This window comes from Sinocyclocheilus rhinocerous, unplaced genomic scaffold, assembly GCF_001515625.1.
Source record: "Sinocyclocheilus rhinocerous isolate Xijiao unplaced genomic scaffold, SAMN03320098_v1.1 scaffold605, whole genome shotgun sequence".
Classification (NCBI taxonomy): Eukaryota; Metazoa; Chordata; class Actinopteri; order Cypriniformes; family Cyprinidae; genus Sinocyclocheilus; species Sinocyclocheilus rhinocerous.
This window is the reverse complement of record NW_015661612.1, coordinates 117,774-132,299: the sequence shown is the minus strand read 5'-3', so window position 1 is coordinate 132,299 and position 14,526 is coordinate 117,774. Positions and strand designations below refer to the sequence as shown.

Here is a 14,526-nt window from a genome sequence, read left to right as displayed (position 1 = left end):
CCCCCCCCCCCCCCCCCCCCAAATTGTCTTTTTTTAATTCTAAAAAAGAAAGAAGAGCAGCTCCAGAGATCCCCTATTCCCCACATGAATGCTTCATACTTGCAGTTTATCTGAAATAAAAAGCTTTTGTATCATTATACACTATTCCATTCAGTATAATTTTTATTATTTTTTTGGGAAAGAAATTATAGAAATTAATACTTTTATTTAGCAAGGATGCTTAAAATTGATCAAAAGTGACGATAAAGGCATTTATAATGTTACAAAAGATTTCTATTTCAGATAAATAGTGTTCATATCGATATCGGAATTATATCGTATCGACCGAAATTAAGAAATATATTGTGATATCAATTTTGGCCATATCGTCCAGCCCTAAGCTGTTCTCTCCTCCTCTCTTTCATTCCAATTTCTCATCTACTGTATATCATCACTATATTGCAATATCTCAAACTAACATTTTATTAAAGGGCAATATGTGTCCTGCATTGAACTTATTTTCAAGGGTAATTTAAGTGTTATGATGGGTATATTTTTCTAAACATATATAAACACAGCATGTTTATATTTATTCAATTATTTGAACTGAATAAATTATTTGAAATAAATTAATTAAAATCAAACATAGCTGCACAAGATATTATAACATGCCAGAAAATATTTTAAACAACTGTCTGGTTCCTGTTAGCATATACAACTCTCTATCATTTCCAACAATTTCCACCTCAGAGTAATAAATTAAATTGTGAGATGAAGTATAAAATGAGAAATAATCCCATTCTGAGATATGAAGTCACACTTATGAGAAATAGTCTCTATAACGAGAAAATCTTTCAATAGTGAGATAAATTCACAATTATAAGTAAAAGTTGAAATGTAAGACAAAGTTGCAATAAAATATGTCACTGTAGAACTAAGACCATTCTAAACATATACCTATACAAGCCCATAATAAAATATTGTGGAATATATCAAATGCTAGACAATATTAAAGAAAAAAAAATAACTACTGGGCATTTTCCCCTGAGCATTTAAATATATGTGACCTTTTTTTCAATGCTTCCTGTCCAACAGAGCTCTTTCCTGTTTTCACATCCTCCAACTACATATTCTGAGCCCTCTAACATTTTAAATCTTACGCTCTCATCTTTTTGCACACTTCCTCTGCTCTATCTAACTGTTTGTTCTCTCCCTCTCTTTTCTGCTAATACCCTGGTGCTCAGCAGGGCCCTGCGCCCCACAGTGTGTCTGCCTGCATCTCACGCTCATTAAGATTAAACATGGGACTCTACCAGTGCACAGGCAGAGCTGTGGGCATGGAGGTAACCCAGGTTCACGAGCTGATTGTGGCAATTATGATTTTATTTTCTAAAGCCCCTCAGGTGCCAGGGGAGAAACATGAGCGTGATTCAGTGTTTAATACAACCCTGTGTTCCTCATGCAAATTCACATGTCCCACTCCTACAAGTGGGTTAAAAATATGCTGTTCTGCCTCAGTAAATGCTGTTTGTTTTATAAATATGAACTTCAGCAAATCACAAAGCTTCAGTTCAGACAGAAATGGAACAAATAAACATACATATTCAGTCATTATGTCAATTTGTAAGTCAACCAGGAAGGCTAATTCTCCTTGGTTGGGAATTTCACATGGGTTTTTAGGAGAAGATCATTTGAAGAATGCCTGTTTGTTTTTGCCAGTACAGTGAAAGTCAGTGGGGTCCAAATCCACACTGTATGTACAAAAAACATTGAAACATTTTTAAAATATTCCACACACGAAAGAAAGTCATACAGGTTTGGAACGACAATGAGGGTGAGTAAATGGTGACTGAATGTTTTATTTTGGGTGAACTATCCCTTCAAGAATGTAATTAACGGTTTTAACATTTTGTTCCTCAAACACGAGTTTTGAAACTATTGTGTGCTTTTAAAAGCAAGTTGCTAAGGACTACCACTACCACAAGAACGTGAGTTTTATGTGCTTTCTGAATCAGAGAACCATTATATTCCTTAGGTCCCTTTTCTAAAAACCCATACAAAATTCCTAAGGTAAATTCCCATGACTTATTCTCTTTTGGATTGTAGAGCTACAAACTGAACAGCTCGATGAGAATGCAATGTCTTCACGAGCCCTTGGTGATGCATTTTTTAGCGTGAAAAAGGGATGTTATAATGCCGCACCATCTCAGTGATCCTGCGTTTGGCTGTCGGCGCAATCCGCCTCCCTTCACAGACGACTTGCTCTTCATTATGCATCTAGGGAGTGCGGGGTCTCGTCTCTGTAATATTATCTCATGCTTGGTTAGAAGGCTGCTGCATAATTAGAGGTGGGAAAGTTGATGGATGGGGGAGCAGTGTGGTGTGATGCTGAGCGGTGTGACCCCGCTGACCTTGTTATCATTATGGGTGGCAGGGTTGACCAGTCCAGCCCCTGCTTCAGCAAGCAGCTGCTGCCTTTAATGGCATCATTTGCTCTTCACCTTGTCACCCCCTCTACCTTTCTCTCACTAACTGTCTCTCTATCTCTTTCTCTCTGTGGTTTCTCGTCTCATGGTCAAGGGCAGTTGAGAGCATGCCAAATCTGACTGGCAGCCTCATCAAGGTGAGGACTCAGATGGTCATAGTAACTGTACCAGCAAGTGAGGTTGATTCTTCTGAAAATTTGACCAAAAAAGATTTTTACTAAACATTTACAAATAGATATTCATTTACAAATTACTTCCTTCATACATGACTACAAAACATACCATATATAAAGTAGATACAGTGGTCCCAAAGAGGTGGAGACTTAACAAAAAAAAAAACATGTTTGACTATTATTGCATTATATAAGAAAATATCAAACTGAGTTGCCTCCATTTTAAAGAAAACGAGCACAAGCAAAGAAGTTATATTTAAAATAGGTACAGCATTCAAAATGGAAAATTGTGGACACTTACCAATTGTAAGCTGCCAATTTTGAGAACTAAACCTGCTAGGAAACCTGCAGAAGTGATTTCATATATCCACTAAAATTGCCAGTTGGGTAATAGAAATTGTAACTAAGTAAGATTAAGAATAAAGTGTAAGTGTAAGTGTCAAACACTTTTTGGAGAATAAAAGAACTACAGGAAAAGAATGAATTACAGAAAGAACTACAGAAAAAAGAGAACTACAGAAAGAAAGAACTACAGAAGGAAAGAAAGAGATACAGAAAGAAAGAAAGAAAATAGTAAATACAGAAAGAAAGAAAGAAAGAAAGAACAGAAAATACAGAAAGAAAAAAGAAAAATAAAGACAAAAGAAAAATACAGAAATACAGAAAGAAAGAAAAAAAGAAATATGGAAAGAAAGAAAGAAAGAAAGATTTTCTTAATGATCTAACAACTCTTTGTGCAAGTAAGGGTGACGGAGATACAGATGTTCCTTTTGTTTTTCTCCTTACAAATGCTGAAAATATTGCTCGGTAGCTGCTTGACAAATGTATCATTAAAAATCCAGCACGACTGGCTCACTTTGGTTACATGTGAGGAGGTGCCACGGCCACCTCATCAGCAAGCATGTGATGGGTAACTTCAGCTTTAATAGAATGAATCTCCTGCTGTGGGATTAAATTGAGTTCTCTGGTAGCTTGATGAGTCAGTCTCATATACACACACAGTCTGAGGCAGCCTGAAGGCCATGTGACACAGCAGACTCTCCTGAGCTCACTGAATTTAAGTGGCAGTTCAGAGCATGGCCATCTGCACTATTTGGGTCAAGGACTTTGGGTTTCGATGCACATAAAAGACGATGCACTGCTTAGCTATGGTGATATCTCAGTGTAGTTAGCGCTTTGGAGAGCTCCTAAGCAGGTGTACTGTCTGAGCGACAGGGAGGGTGGAGTGAGAGAAAATCGGAATGAAAGCTGCAGAGTGCTGCAGTGCTGGAGCTCACCTTGTCAAGCCCCTGTCTGCAGGCAGGCCTTGCCCTTGCAAACAGCAGACCACTAGGTGTCTAAAGCATGTAGAACTAGAGATACTGGCCTATTAAAAAGGAACATTTTGGTTTAGTGCAAGTTAAGTTCTATCGGTATAGCATTTGTTAAACTGATAAAAGAAATGATTCAGACAAGTCCCTCATTTTCAAAACAAAAATGGAGGCTATGTGGCAGTTGAAATGGAAGTAAATGGGACCAATGTTTAATTATTTGGTAACAGAAGTAGCGACAGATCATTTAATCAATATTGTGATGTACATCTATGTGAAACGGATTATTGAAAAAATAACAAAAATGGGGCGGGACTTAATTTTACCTATTAGGCAAAATAGTTGGCAAAGTCTTGTGTCACAAGAGAGAAATCTGCCATTTCACTTGAAGATTATTCACTTATGACATTGTAATGAAAAATAATGCGGACAGAAAACAGAAAATGCCATGCTTACTTTTAGACAGAAATTTTTCAGTTAAAACGTACGCATTATTTGACCCGTAAAGCTGTTTAAATTATTTTCCACACTAAAATCGTGTTACCATGCATATAGTTCACGTTTGGTGGCTATACTTTTGAAACAACGAGTATTGTAATGTTTACATGCCCCATTCGCTTCACTGTGCCTCACTGTAAAAACAGATGTTTGCTTGTTTAAGTAAAGGAGGGAAGGGTGGAAATGAATTTTGCTGTAATCAACATTATGTCAGAAATGTTGTTGTTTAACTTGTACTTATTAGTTTGTCTTTACTGTACCCTTCGCGGAAGCTACTTCGCTCTGAAGCGGCTTCCGTCGAGCACACCGGGGTAGGTCGCTCCATATGTTTACTTCTCTCGGGTACGTTTCTTCTCCCTTCCACTATTTTGCAGCCTCTGATTCCGGCAGCTTCAAAGACCAACAACATAAATACAAATTTCTCTCTTCGCATTAGCGCATCACAACAAGCGACGAGGGTTTCTGACAGAATCTTCTCTGTCTTTATCGCAAGAGATATCAAACAGTCAGACTAGTTCTGAGGCAGCAGTTAGGCTGATGCCGTTCCAGACAGCTGTCATGGAAACAGATGTCTGTTCGGTTACAAGCTGCAGATTTACTCCCGTGGTAACGGCTTGCCGGTGCCTTTGATTGTGACTCGCTGTGCCTGCTCCGAATGTGGCTTCCATTGAAGTCCCTGCACAAAGAGGCCTCATCGTGTGATTGTTGGATTCATTAGTGGAAATTCCCCTACACTTTCTTCCAGATTTGAGGGCCCGAGTCAGCTGTGACATGGTTTTTGAAGAGAGCAGAGACCAGATGTGCTGTAATGATGGGGTGTTTTTGGTGTGCCTCCTCCTTCCCTTAATCTCCAACAAATTATCACCGTGTTTGATAATCAAACAGCCTTCAGATGAGTTCTAAACGTTACCAGTTGGAACAACTAACTTCGATAATTATTACAAAATGAGCTAATCTACATTCCCCATTAGGCTTGAGAATAGTTTTCATCTTCAGATCCCACAATAAGACTTGCAAGGAGACTTTTAGTATACATCTAACAATCTGCCATACAACGTAGACTCAAGAAACCTGAAGCTGTGAAAGGTTACAAGCACTAAATCCGCTTTGTTTTCACCAGGCAAGGACAATCGGAGTCTCCTGACCTATAACTGTTGACCGCACATCCCGCTCTGAAGGTCTTGGATCTCAGCGGGAATTCAGAGGAGCTGAGCTCTGCAAGCAAAGGTCAGGACGGACTGCACTGAGGCCCTGGTGTTGAGATTCTCACCTCTGTTTATTTCATGAAAGAGAAGATGCCTTCACTCCTCCTCAGCCTGCTGTGCAGCTTATCTGTATTTAAGACAACATTCAAGACTTCTGTCTAGACGCAGGCTTAAAGCAGAGAATCGGACAAGACCGTCATGGCTCTCAAAGGCTCTCACTCTTTAATAGTAAAAATATAATTCACAGAACAATTAAAATCGTCATCATTTACTAACCCTCCAAAAACACCTGACTTTCATTATATAGACTTAAAAAAAACAATGATCTTTTTGTGTTCAACAGAAGAAATAAGTCACAGATTGAGCAAATTGGATGGAAATTGGATGAAGTTCTACTCTGCTATGAAGAAAAAAAAAAAAGAAAAAAAATAGTAAAAACATAAAATTAAAATATCCCCATCATTTAGTTACAATAACCCAGGTGAAGATGGGAAAGGCTCAGTAATAACTAAGAGCAAACTTAGATTTTTGTAAAGATAAAAACTATATTCTATTTTTCAGCATGAACTGCAGTGACACCTGCTGTTCATATCGAAGCATTTCAGTATAAGTGCATTTCAGAGCCATGACCATTTCTTAACTGAAAGCATCTTTCTGAAAATAAGAGCAAGACAACACATTCAGAGATAAAGAATCAATAATACATTATGGTGGTAGAATATTAGCCGGTACACTACAATTATTTTTGTCACTTGTAATGCACCCAAAAATTTTCCAAGTGCTTATATTTCTGAGATGGAAAAATAAGTACCAGGAATCCATCCCAGGAACAATATATATGACAATTTTTATTGACAGAACAATCAAAAACAAAAATTTTGGATAAGCATCGCTCTTCAGAAAAGAAGAAAACTTGTTTTGAGTGCTGTTTGCAACATTACAACACTAGCACAACAAAACCAAAATAAGAAAGTGCATTAGCCATTGAGGATAAACAAACTACAACCTCGTCCTAGGCACCTACAATAATGTATTATTATAAAATGAACGTGATAAAAGTGGGCTAACATGGGGGCTTTGCCGCTCCCTCCCGGGACAGTCTGTCTGCTTCCTCATTGCCTGTATACCCAGCATGACCTGGAATGTGCATCTAGAAATGAAGAATAAGAGATGGTACATTTTTTCATTTGCAGTCATTTCACTGGCCATGCATTTGTTTCATCACTCATTGCATAATGCCAAGCATGCATGAGAGCATCTGAAAGTGAGCAGAAGGGTTCTGACATCAAGACGTGGTCTTAATTTTTTTTGCACCACAGCAAAAAAAAAATGCTACAAACACAAATTCTTCACAAAGCTAAATATTAATGTAAATATAAAATAAAATTAAAATAAACACCATGTATTGTAGCCTGAAGGTATCTTTCAATTTCTCAATTAAAGTTCTGGCATAGTCTTCAATATACGAATATTAGTTTTAACATATGGATACTGATTTAGTAACTGAATTTATGTATTTATTTTTCTGACACTGTGTGTCATATTTAAATGTAGAGCGCTAGTTACTAAAGTTATCCAGCCAATATTCTAGATATAACAAAGCTTACAACAATACCTAATTTTGACCAAGAGGTATGTATTCAATATCCTACATTCAGAAGGATAGTGAACTTCCACACAATATAATGGATATAAATCACAGCATTCTTAATAGATCAGCTGCTCTGATCATAATTTCCATCCTTAATCACCAGCATCAGTGAAAATTACGCAGATATGCAAGACATCTCTTCGTTTGTGTTTATCAAAAATGATAGAGTGAAAACGTCTACAGCTGCACATTTACATCCCAAAAGAATGTTTATACACAAAGGTTGGGACATCATGCTTGAAACAAACAAATTGAATAGCAGATGCCATATCGTTCATCACTGTGAAACATACCCATTCGACCTCAAGTTCTGCATTTAGTTTATCCAGCTTTTGAAAGTCTTCCTTGTTGACTATGGCCCCGCCACCTTTAAGCCTCCAGCCATTAGACTTCCAAGTCTTTACCCAACTTGTAATGCCTTTAGAAAGCAACCAATATTTAAATAAACGTAAAATTATTTTTTGTAAGTTATTTTTTAAATATCTATAATTAACAATAATAAATAAGTACTACACTGTTTTATGACCAGACATTTTCACAAGTATTTGAACATAAAATCAGAAAGCGCATACCATTAATGGTGAACTTGCTGTCCGTGTAGATCACAACTTTTTTAAAATTATTTTCTCTGGCTTGCTCGAGTGCCTTGCAAGCAGCCTGTGATGACAAGTTTAACGATACAGTTATTGATAAAAAAGTGTATAAGAAAGAACACTGAAAGAACAACCTCGTTCTTACCTGCAATTCTGCTCTTTGGTTGGTCTGTCTTCCTGGAAGCCTCTCAGCAACATTACTGAGGAAACAATTAAAAGTAATTAAAACAATTAAAATGTATACATTTTTGACACTAAAACAGTGAAAATGTTGGCAGGGGGAAAAAAAACATGAAAAGTATTGTTTTCTGAAGTACCAGTTTTTTTCAGAATGCTATTAATCACAGATGACTTACAGTGGATGATCACGACCCCAATATACACCAATTCCTGCGCGTGCTCCTTTTTTCCCATTGGCTGTGCAACAGCCATCAGTGTATACTACTATAGCATCACCTGTAAAAAAAATGCACAGAGTAAAACATTTTACTGTGGTACTTCATAGACAGTCAGTAAAACCTATAGTAAAAATACTTTATATATATATACCTACTGTAAGACTATAGTACACAACAGTTACCCATATATGTAAATCCATCACTACTGGCTGCAGCTGTCTTTGGCTGTGGGACCTCAATGAGTTTCACTCGTTTTGGATAGGACAGTCCCTCATCATCAGAGTCCTCATAGGTCCTTTTACTTCCAAGGGGAACAGCCATCGAGGAATCAGGCACATTTCTAGAAGGCAGGACCTCATAGTCACATCCTTAAATGGAAACAAATGTCAAGGTTAATCACTTGCATTACAGTATGTTTTAGCAGCCTGTATTATAAATACATAGACACACAATAATCTAGTAAAAAAAAACCAGTTATAGAAGATAAGGTAGGAACAATTGGGGTAACTTTTTACATTTTGTAAACAACTTTTTACATTAGTTGTGTTTTAGGCAAATAAATAAAAAATTCTGTAACACAAGTCATATAAATATGATTCAGTGACAAAGCGTGCTGCACATTAAGGGTAAAAACATTTACTCAAAAAAAGAACATACATGAGAAATGAACATGCATGAAAAAATAATTCCCAATCTTTCCATAAAACAGCAACAGTTTAATATTTAGAATAACTCAACAAAATTCAACATTTTGTAATAGTATTTCCTGCATTTAGTGACAATGCAAACAATGCTCCATGTAATAAAACATAACTGACCCTTAGTCAAATAATTTGCATGGTGAATTGCCAGTGTAAACCAACATGTTTGTTACACATTTTTAGGTATGGAAAAAAAAAAATGTAGCTGGAACATAAAATACAATATTTACTTGAAATGAGGAACACTGACATGCAAAAAACTATTTTAGTATTAAAATCTCTCAGTCACAGAGCACATCCTATACAGCTGCTTGCATGTCTCGCTCAATTTATGGTCACATGACAAAAATAAAGCCCTAATGTGCTAATTTAGAGGATGACACATCTTAACCCTCCCTCTCTTGTACACTTTCCCTTATACACCTGAAAACTTGACGATGCGTAATGGCGGATATTTATAAGGGGTGTGTATGGAGCATCTGCCATCTTAAAACTTACACGTTTTATATGGACCCTTTTCACAAGACTGTGATGACGCATTTAATGGTCATCAACATCGTAAATCCTCGAACACATACGAGTATGGTGGGTTGAATTTCCTTGATTTCTCTCCTTTGAACAACATTTTCAAAATTAATTGGATTAGACAGTTTTTGTGTAATCCAAACTCAATCTGGAATTTTATCCCCAATTACTTCTTTTCCAAATTAGGTGGTCTCCCTTTCCTATTGATCTGTAATTATAATATTGCTAGAATCCCTTACAATTTATCTAAATTTCATAAACGGGCATTACTTGCATGGTCATTAATCTTTAAGCACAATTTCTCCCCTCACCAGTACTTCATTTGGAACAATCAAGACATTGTATATAAGAGAAAATCTTTGTTTTTTAGTAGTTGGTTTGAGAAAAACATTTTGATTGTTTCCCAGTTATTTAACTCAGAAGGTCTTATTTTAAGTTACGAAGAATTCTTATGTAAATTTAATTTTCCAGTAACTCCCAAAGAATTCTCCATTGTCATGGATGCTATTCCTAAAGGAACTGTTATGCTTTTAAGGGACTCTGTTAGATCATCCAGCACTTTATCTATTTCTTTAGACCCATTTGAAATCCCGGTAGGAAAACTATGCTTTTTTGTCACATCCTTTATCACGTAACTATAAAATTAGATCTCACTTTCAAAAGGAGCTTGGAACAACTCCATATGTGGGGTCTTATTGGAAGAATTCGGTTGATCATATTGATTGGAAAAAAGTATGGACTCTGTCTTCGAAATACATAATAACTAACAAGGTTAGAGAAATCTCATTCAAATTGTTACACAGATTTTACCCAGCTAAAGTGTTTTTGAAAAGGTTTAAATCAGACATAGATACAAGCTGTTCTTTTTGTGGTGACCCTAATGAAACTGATATGCATATCTTTTGGGATTGTCCTCACACACAGCTATTTTGGATTGAATTCTCTAATGTTATCAATCGCATTGTACTCCAGGGTTTCTCTCTGCTTTTTAAGGATGTATTTTTTGGCTTCTTTAATATAAAAAAAGATAAAATTAATGAATATTTTATTATTAACCTATTATTACTTCTTGCAAAATTTCATATTCACCGCAGTAAATTCACTCATCAAAATCCTTTCAACAGTATATCCAAAATTGCGACATGAATGATATTGCATGAAGTGTTGTTTGTTTACATCACGTTGGGCCTCGCATTATGAAAACAATATGTTTGGGATACCACGATCAAAACTGGGCATATAGACAGTTTGATGTTGAATATTCATGCAAATTATGTTTACATACGTCTATAAATGGTGCTTTGCATGTAATGTCACCTCTTTGTACATAATGTTGATATTCTCTGTACTTTTATCTTTGGTACCTTGGCACTAAAAAAAAAAAATCCTCGAAAGTTTTTCATATTTGTATTTTTAAAAAAATGTATCTACATTTATAAAATTATTCTTTGTATTATATCACCTTTGCATCAAATAACAAAAAAAAATAAACTTAAAATCACTGGTAAATAAAACACACCTTAGTATCGATATTTTTTCGATATATACTTATATATATATATATATATATACACTTTCGATACTCGCGTCAGTATCGATATATCGACACTTTGGATCGATACGCCCATCCCTATCCATTACCTTTTGGTCTCCCAAAAGATGGTGCTGCTGACTGGCTCCTCACAAAAGCCCAAGCATCCTGTTCAGAAGCGAATTTCTTAAAAATCGCTGAGGGAAACTTATCCACCTGATGTTTACAATCCTCCCTTTAGTGGAGAAATAAAATGTAGTTAAGCAATGCAATGCGCAGCAAAATGCGCTCACCACTACAAAAAAATCGGTATCATATAGTTGCTCACCATGTTTGATATACTCCTGGTCTAAATCCTTTCCTCACAGCGTAGAAAAACATTCCTTTCTTGCCCATCTCTTCTGCGGCGTCACAGAGAGCCCTGCGTACAACATTGAAAAACCCAGGCAGTCTCAACATAGTCTCTGCTTAGAGCAGAGTAAACACGGCAATATCCGCTAGTGGTGGCATTTTAAAAGACAATGACCATAAACAATAACCTGACAAAGACGAAATCTTTCACAAAATATTTATGATTTAGTGATTTTGTCTGTCGTTTTGCATAACCTCAGCAGCATGTGTACCTACGTTACCGGTCAGCTGACCAAACGCGTTCTTCTTATCGGCTTTTTTAGTCCAGTTTATAGAGCGTTACCGCCACCAACTGAAGTGGAGAGGTGGCGGTAAAGCTGGTTTGCCAACCGCCAAAAACGCTTAAGAAGAAGAACTGAAGTGGCGTGTAGAAGGAGGCGGAGGCAACCCTGAGAGTATAAAATAATAATAATAATAATAATAATAATAATAAAAAAAATGCAAGCATTGAGTCACAGTGCCTCGATCATATTTAATACTGAGTCGAAAACATACAGGGCGAACAGTGCAGTCCGATTCATGAATCGATTCTTTTTAGTTAACCACGAACGTACTGCGCGACCAACGTAACGTTAGTCCGAACACCGAAGAAATTACTCGTATGAACCGGGTATTTTTAGTAAGTCAAACAACAAATAAACAAACAAATACAGCCCGGTTTGCGAACGAATGACTCTTTTGAACATCGAATCTTTGTAGTGTAAGTTTTTCAATGATTCCCAAAAATAATAATGGAGGTAGTCGTGGCATTTTTTTGTAAAGATAAATTGTTCCATCACACCACAACTGTTCGACTGGTAAAACATCTTAATATGATTTTTTAAACTTCTTCATAGATAGCAAGTCAGTATTTTCAGAAAAGGCCAAACGAACTTATTTTAATGACTGCCCTATTTTTATAATGTATATGTGAATTAATAAAAAATACAATGTATGCTTGTATTCCTTTACACAACATATAAGTAAGAGCGGGCGTAGGGCGCCCGCTGCGCCCGGAATGGAGATTACATTTCCCATCATGCAACACACCAACGCACTTTTACCGGCCTCTCGCGAGAATACGGCCTTTTCCCAGGCCGTCGTTGAAAGAGGTGAGACTACTGAATTTGCCATGCTAAAGAGAAATTAAGTTAAAATGGCTAAAATAAGTCATATTTGGCTCTACGTACGAGTTGCACGTGTTGTTTAGACAGAGATGCGTTAGATGCGAGTGCATTACACAATGGATGGGTATTTTAGAAAAAGGAATTTGTATATTTAAGGTGTGCTAGTAGACGTGTCAGTACTACAGTATTACTAGGACCCATGTGCTGCTCTAAGATAGTGTAAAATGCTTATATTAAGTAAAATATATCTCGACGACCTATATTTGCGGTAGAATTAAATCTAATGTAAATGTCGTTTTGTACTAGCTAGTCAATGCTAACGGCATGCTAAGAACATGCTTAGAGTTAGCCGCAATAGACTGCTTAACGATAACTGGTGAATTCCCGAGACCAGCTGAAGTTAGGATAATGAAAAAAGATATCGAGACTTTAATTCCCGAGTTATATAATTAAATATCTCTGATACTGGTAATATAGGTTCTAATGTTTAATGTCACCTTGCTCACCTGAGCAGACGTTGCAGAATGTATGCCATTTTTGAAACATAGTTCACAATTAAATATTGTCTTCATTTACTCACCCTCATGTTCTAAACCTTAGTGACTTGCTTCTGCAGACCACAAAAGATGATGTTACGACTTGACGACGTTACATTCGCTCTCATTGCATCTTTTTTCCTCCATAAATTGAAACTGAAAGGTTGTTATTTTCCATCATTCGTTTGTGTATAACGAGGATGTATGTTTAAGTTTGGAACAACATGGGAGTTTAGTAATTTACAGTTCTCACTTTTGAGTGGGCCCTTTCTATTGTATAGTCTTTTATTCTAATAAGCCTGTTTGTGCCTTTCAGACACAGGCCATGTTCAGTACCAGCGCGAAAATAGTGAAGCCGAATGGAGAAAAGCCAGACGAGTTTGAGTCTGGCATTTCCCAGGTATAGTATACCATCATACCTTTATGAAATGTGATCCTGCATCTGTAGCCTCTATTGATAAGCTGTTGTCTGTTTGATGCAGGCCCTTCTTGAGCTGGAGATGAACTCCGATTTGAAGGCTCAGTTGAGGGAGCTTCACATTACTGCTGCTAAGGTAAAATCCCCTCTGGTTCATTTATTTTGGATGAGTGCAGTCACATCATTAATTCAATTATAACAGCATCAGAATAAGTAGCTGTTTGTACTGATTGACACAACCAACGTGGACATCCTGTGAGATGGCTCTCATGTGGCTCTGTCCGTGTGGCGTAAGGGAGCGCAGCACTTCGGTGCCATGACGTACAGTCCCATTCCACGACGTTGGATAGCAAGCTGGTCCCCGGCCTCTGGCTGGTGTGGACAGTGTCCTGTATATTCCTACATCTTCCCAGAGTCCTTTGGGCCGTTACTGGGGAGGTAAACCATGCAGTGCACATGTCCTTAACTGTACTGGCCCTTGCTGAGTGCTAGGTTAAGTCATTCCTATATTTATGCGCTTGTAATTTCATGCTATTGATTCTCTTTCTATCTCTCAGGAAATTGAGGTTGGTGGTAGCAGGAAAGCCATCATCATCTTTGTGCCTGTGCCCCAGCTGAAGTCCTTCCAGAAGATCCAGGTGAGGCTTGTGCGTGAGCTGGAGAAGAAATTCAGCGGCAAGCACGTGGTGTTCATCGCACAGGTAAGACTTGTCCTTAATGAGCATGTGTTTTTAAGTTTTCTTTAAAGGGGTCATATGATGCTGCTAAAAAGAACATTATTTTGTGTATTTGGTGTAATGAAATGTGTTTATGCGGTTTAAGGTTAAAAAAACACATTATTTTCCACATACTGTACATTGTTTCTCCTCTATGCCCAGCCTTTCTGAGCTTTTTTACAAAGCTCATCGGTCTGAAAAGCAAGGTGTACGCTGATTGGGGCCAACTATACAGTGCCTAGTGATTGGACGAATACCTCAAGCGTGAGACGGAAATGTTACGCCCCTC

General features: G+C 37.2%; 2 protein-coding genes across 6 annotated transcripts in view; one reads left to right on the top strand and one right to left on the bottom strand.

Moving 5' to 3' along the window:
- Positions 1-6,070: 6,070 nt before the first annotated feature.
- LOC107726467 (ribonuclease H1-like) lies at positions 6,071-11,802 on the bottom strand. 4 transcript variants are annotated; one of them, XM_016536061.1, is made up of 9 exons: positions 11,674-11,802; positions 11,379-11,471; positions 11,161-11,285; positions 8,476-8,661; positions 8,252-8,351; positions 8,041-8,095; positions 7,875-7,959; positions 7,596-7,720; positions 6,077-6,801 (listed from the first exon to the last, which is right to left on the bottom strand). In XM_016536061.1, the coding sequence occupies exons 2-9, from the start codon at positions 11,444-11,446 to the stop codon at positions 6,715-6,717; spliced, it is 831 nt and encodes a 276-aa protein (XP_016391547.1). In that variant the 5' UTR covers positions 11,447-11,471; positions 11,674-11,802; the 3' UTR covers positions 6,077-6,714. The 4 variants fall into 4 exon arrangements, with proteins under 4 accessions (XP_016391544.1, XP_016391547.1, XP_016391546.1 ...); XM_016536060.1 differs by having other exon boundaries at positions 6,078-6,801; positions 11,678-11,802; XM_016536059.1 differs by having other exon boundaries at positions 6,341-6,801; positions 11,590-11,801.
- A 665-nt stretch (positions 11,803-12,467) lies between these two features.
- LOC107726469 (40S ribosomal protein S7) overlaps positions 12,468-14,526 on the top strand; it is a 10,801-nt gene continuing 8,742 nt past the window's right edge. Inside the window, exons 1-4 of one of the 2 annotated variants that reach the window (XM_016536063.1) lie at positions 12,468-12,552; positions 13,420-13,503; positions 13,586-13,657; positions 14,079-14,222. In XM_016536063.1, the coding sequence (XP_016391549.1) occupies positions 13,429-13,503; positions 13,586-13,657; positions 14,079-14,222 (291 nt within the window). In that variant the 5' untranslated portion in view covers positions 12,468-12,552; positions 13,420-13,428. Of the gene's footprint in view, positions 12,553-12,672; positions 12,724-13,419; positions 13,504-13,585; positions 13,658-14,078; positions 14,223-14,526 lie in introns of those variants that run through there. The other variant, XM_016536062.1, reaches the window with a different exon arrangement.

Coding starts and splice junctions, on each gene's coding strand:
- LOC107726467 (XM_016536058.1), bottom strand. CDS start 11,509: ATGTTGAGACTGCCTGGGTTTTTCAATGTTGTACGCAGGGCTCTCTGT. Junction 8,662..11,160: donor ATCTTTTGGGAGACCAAAAG/GTAATGGATAGG, acceptor TTTCCATTTAAG/GATGTGACTATGAGGTCCTG. Junction 7,721..7,874: donor CAGCAAGTTCACCATTAATG/GTATGCGCTTTC, acceptor TGCTTTCTAAAG/GCATTACAAGTTGGGTAAAG.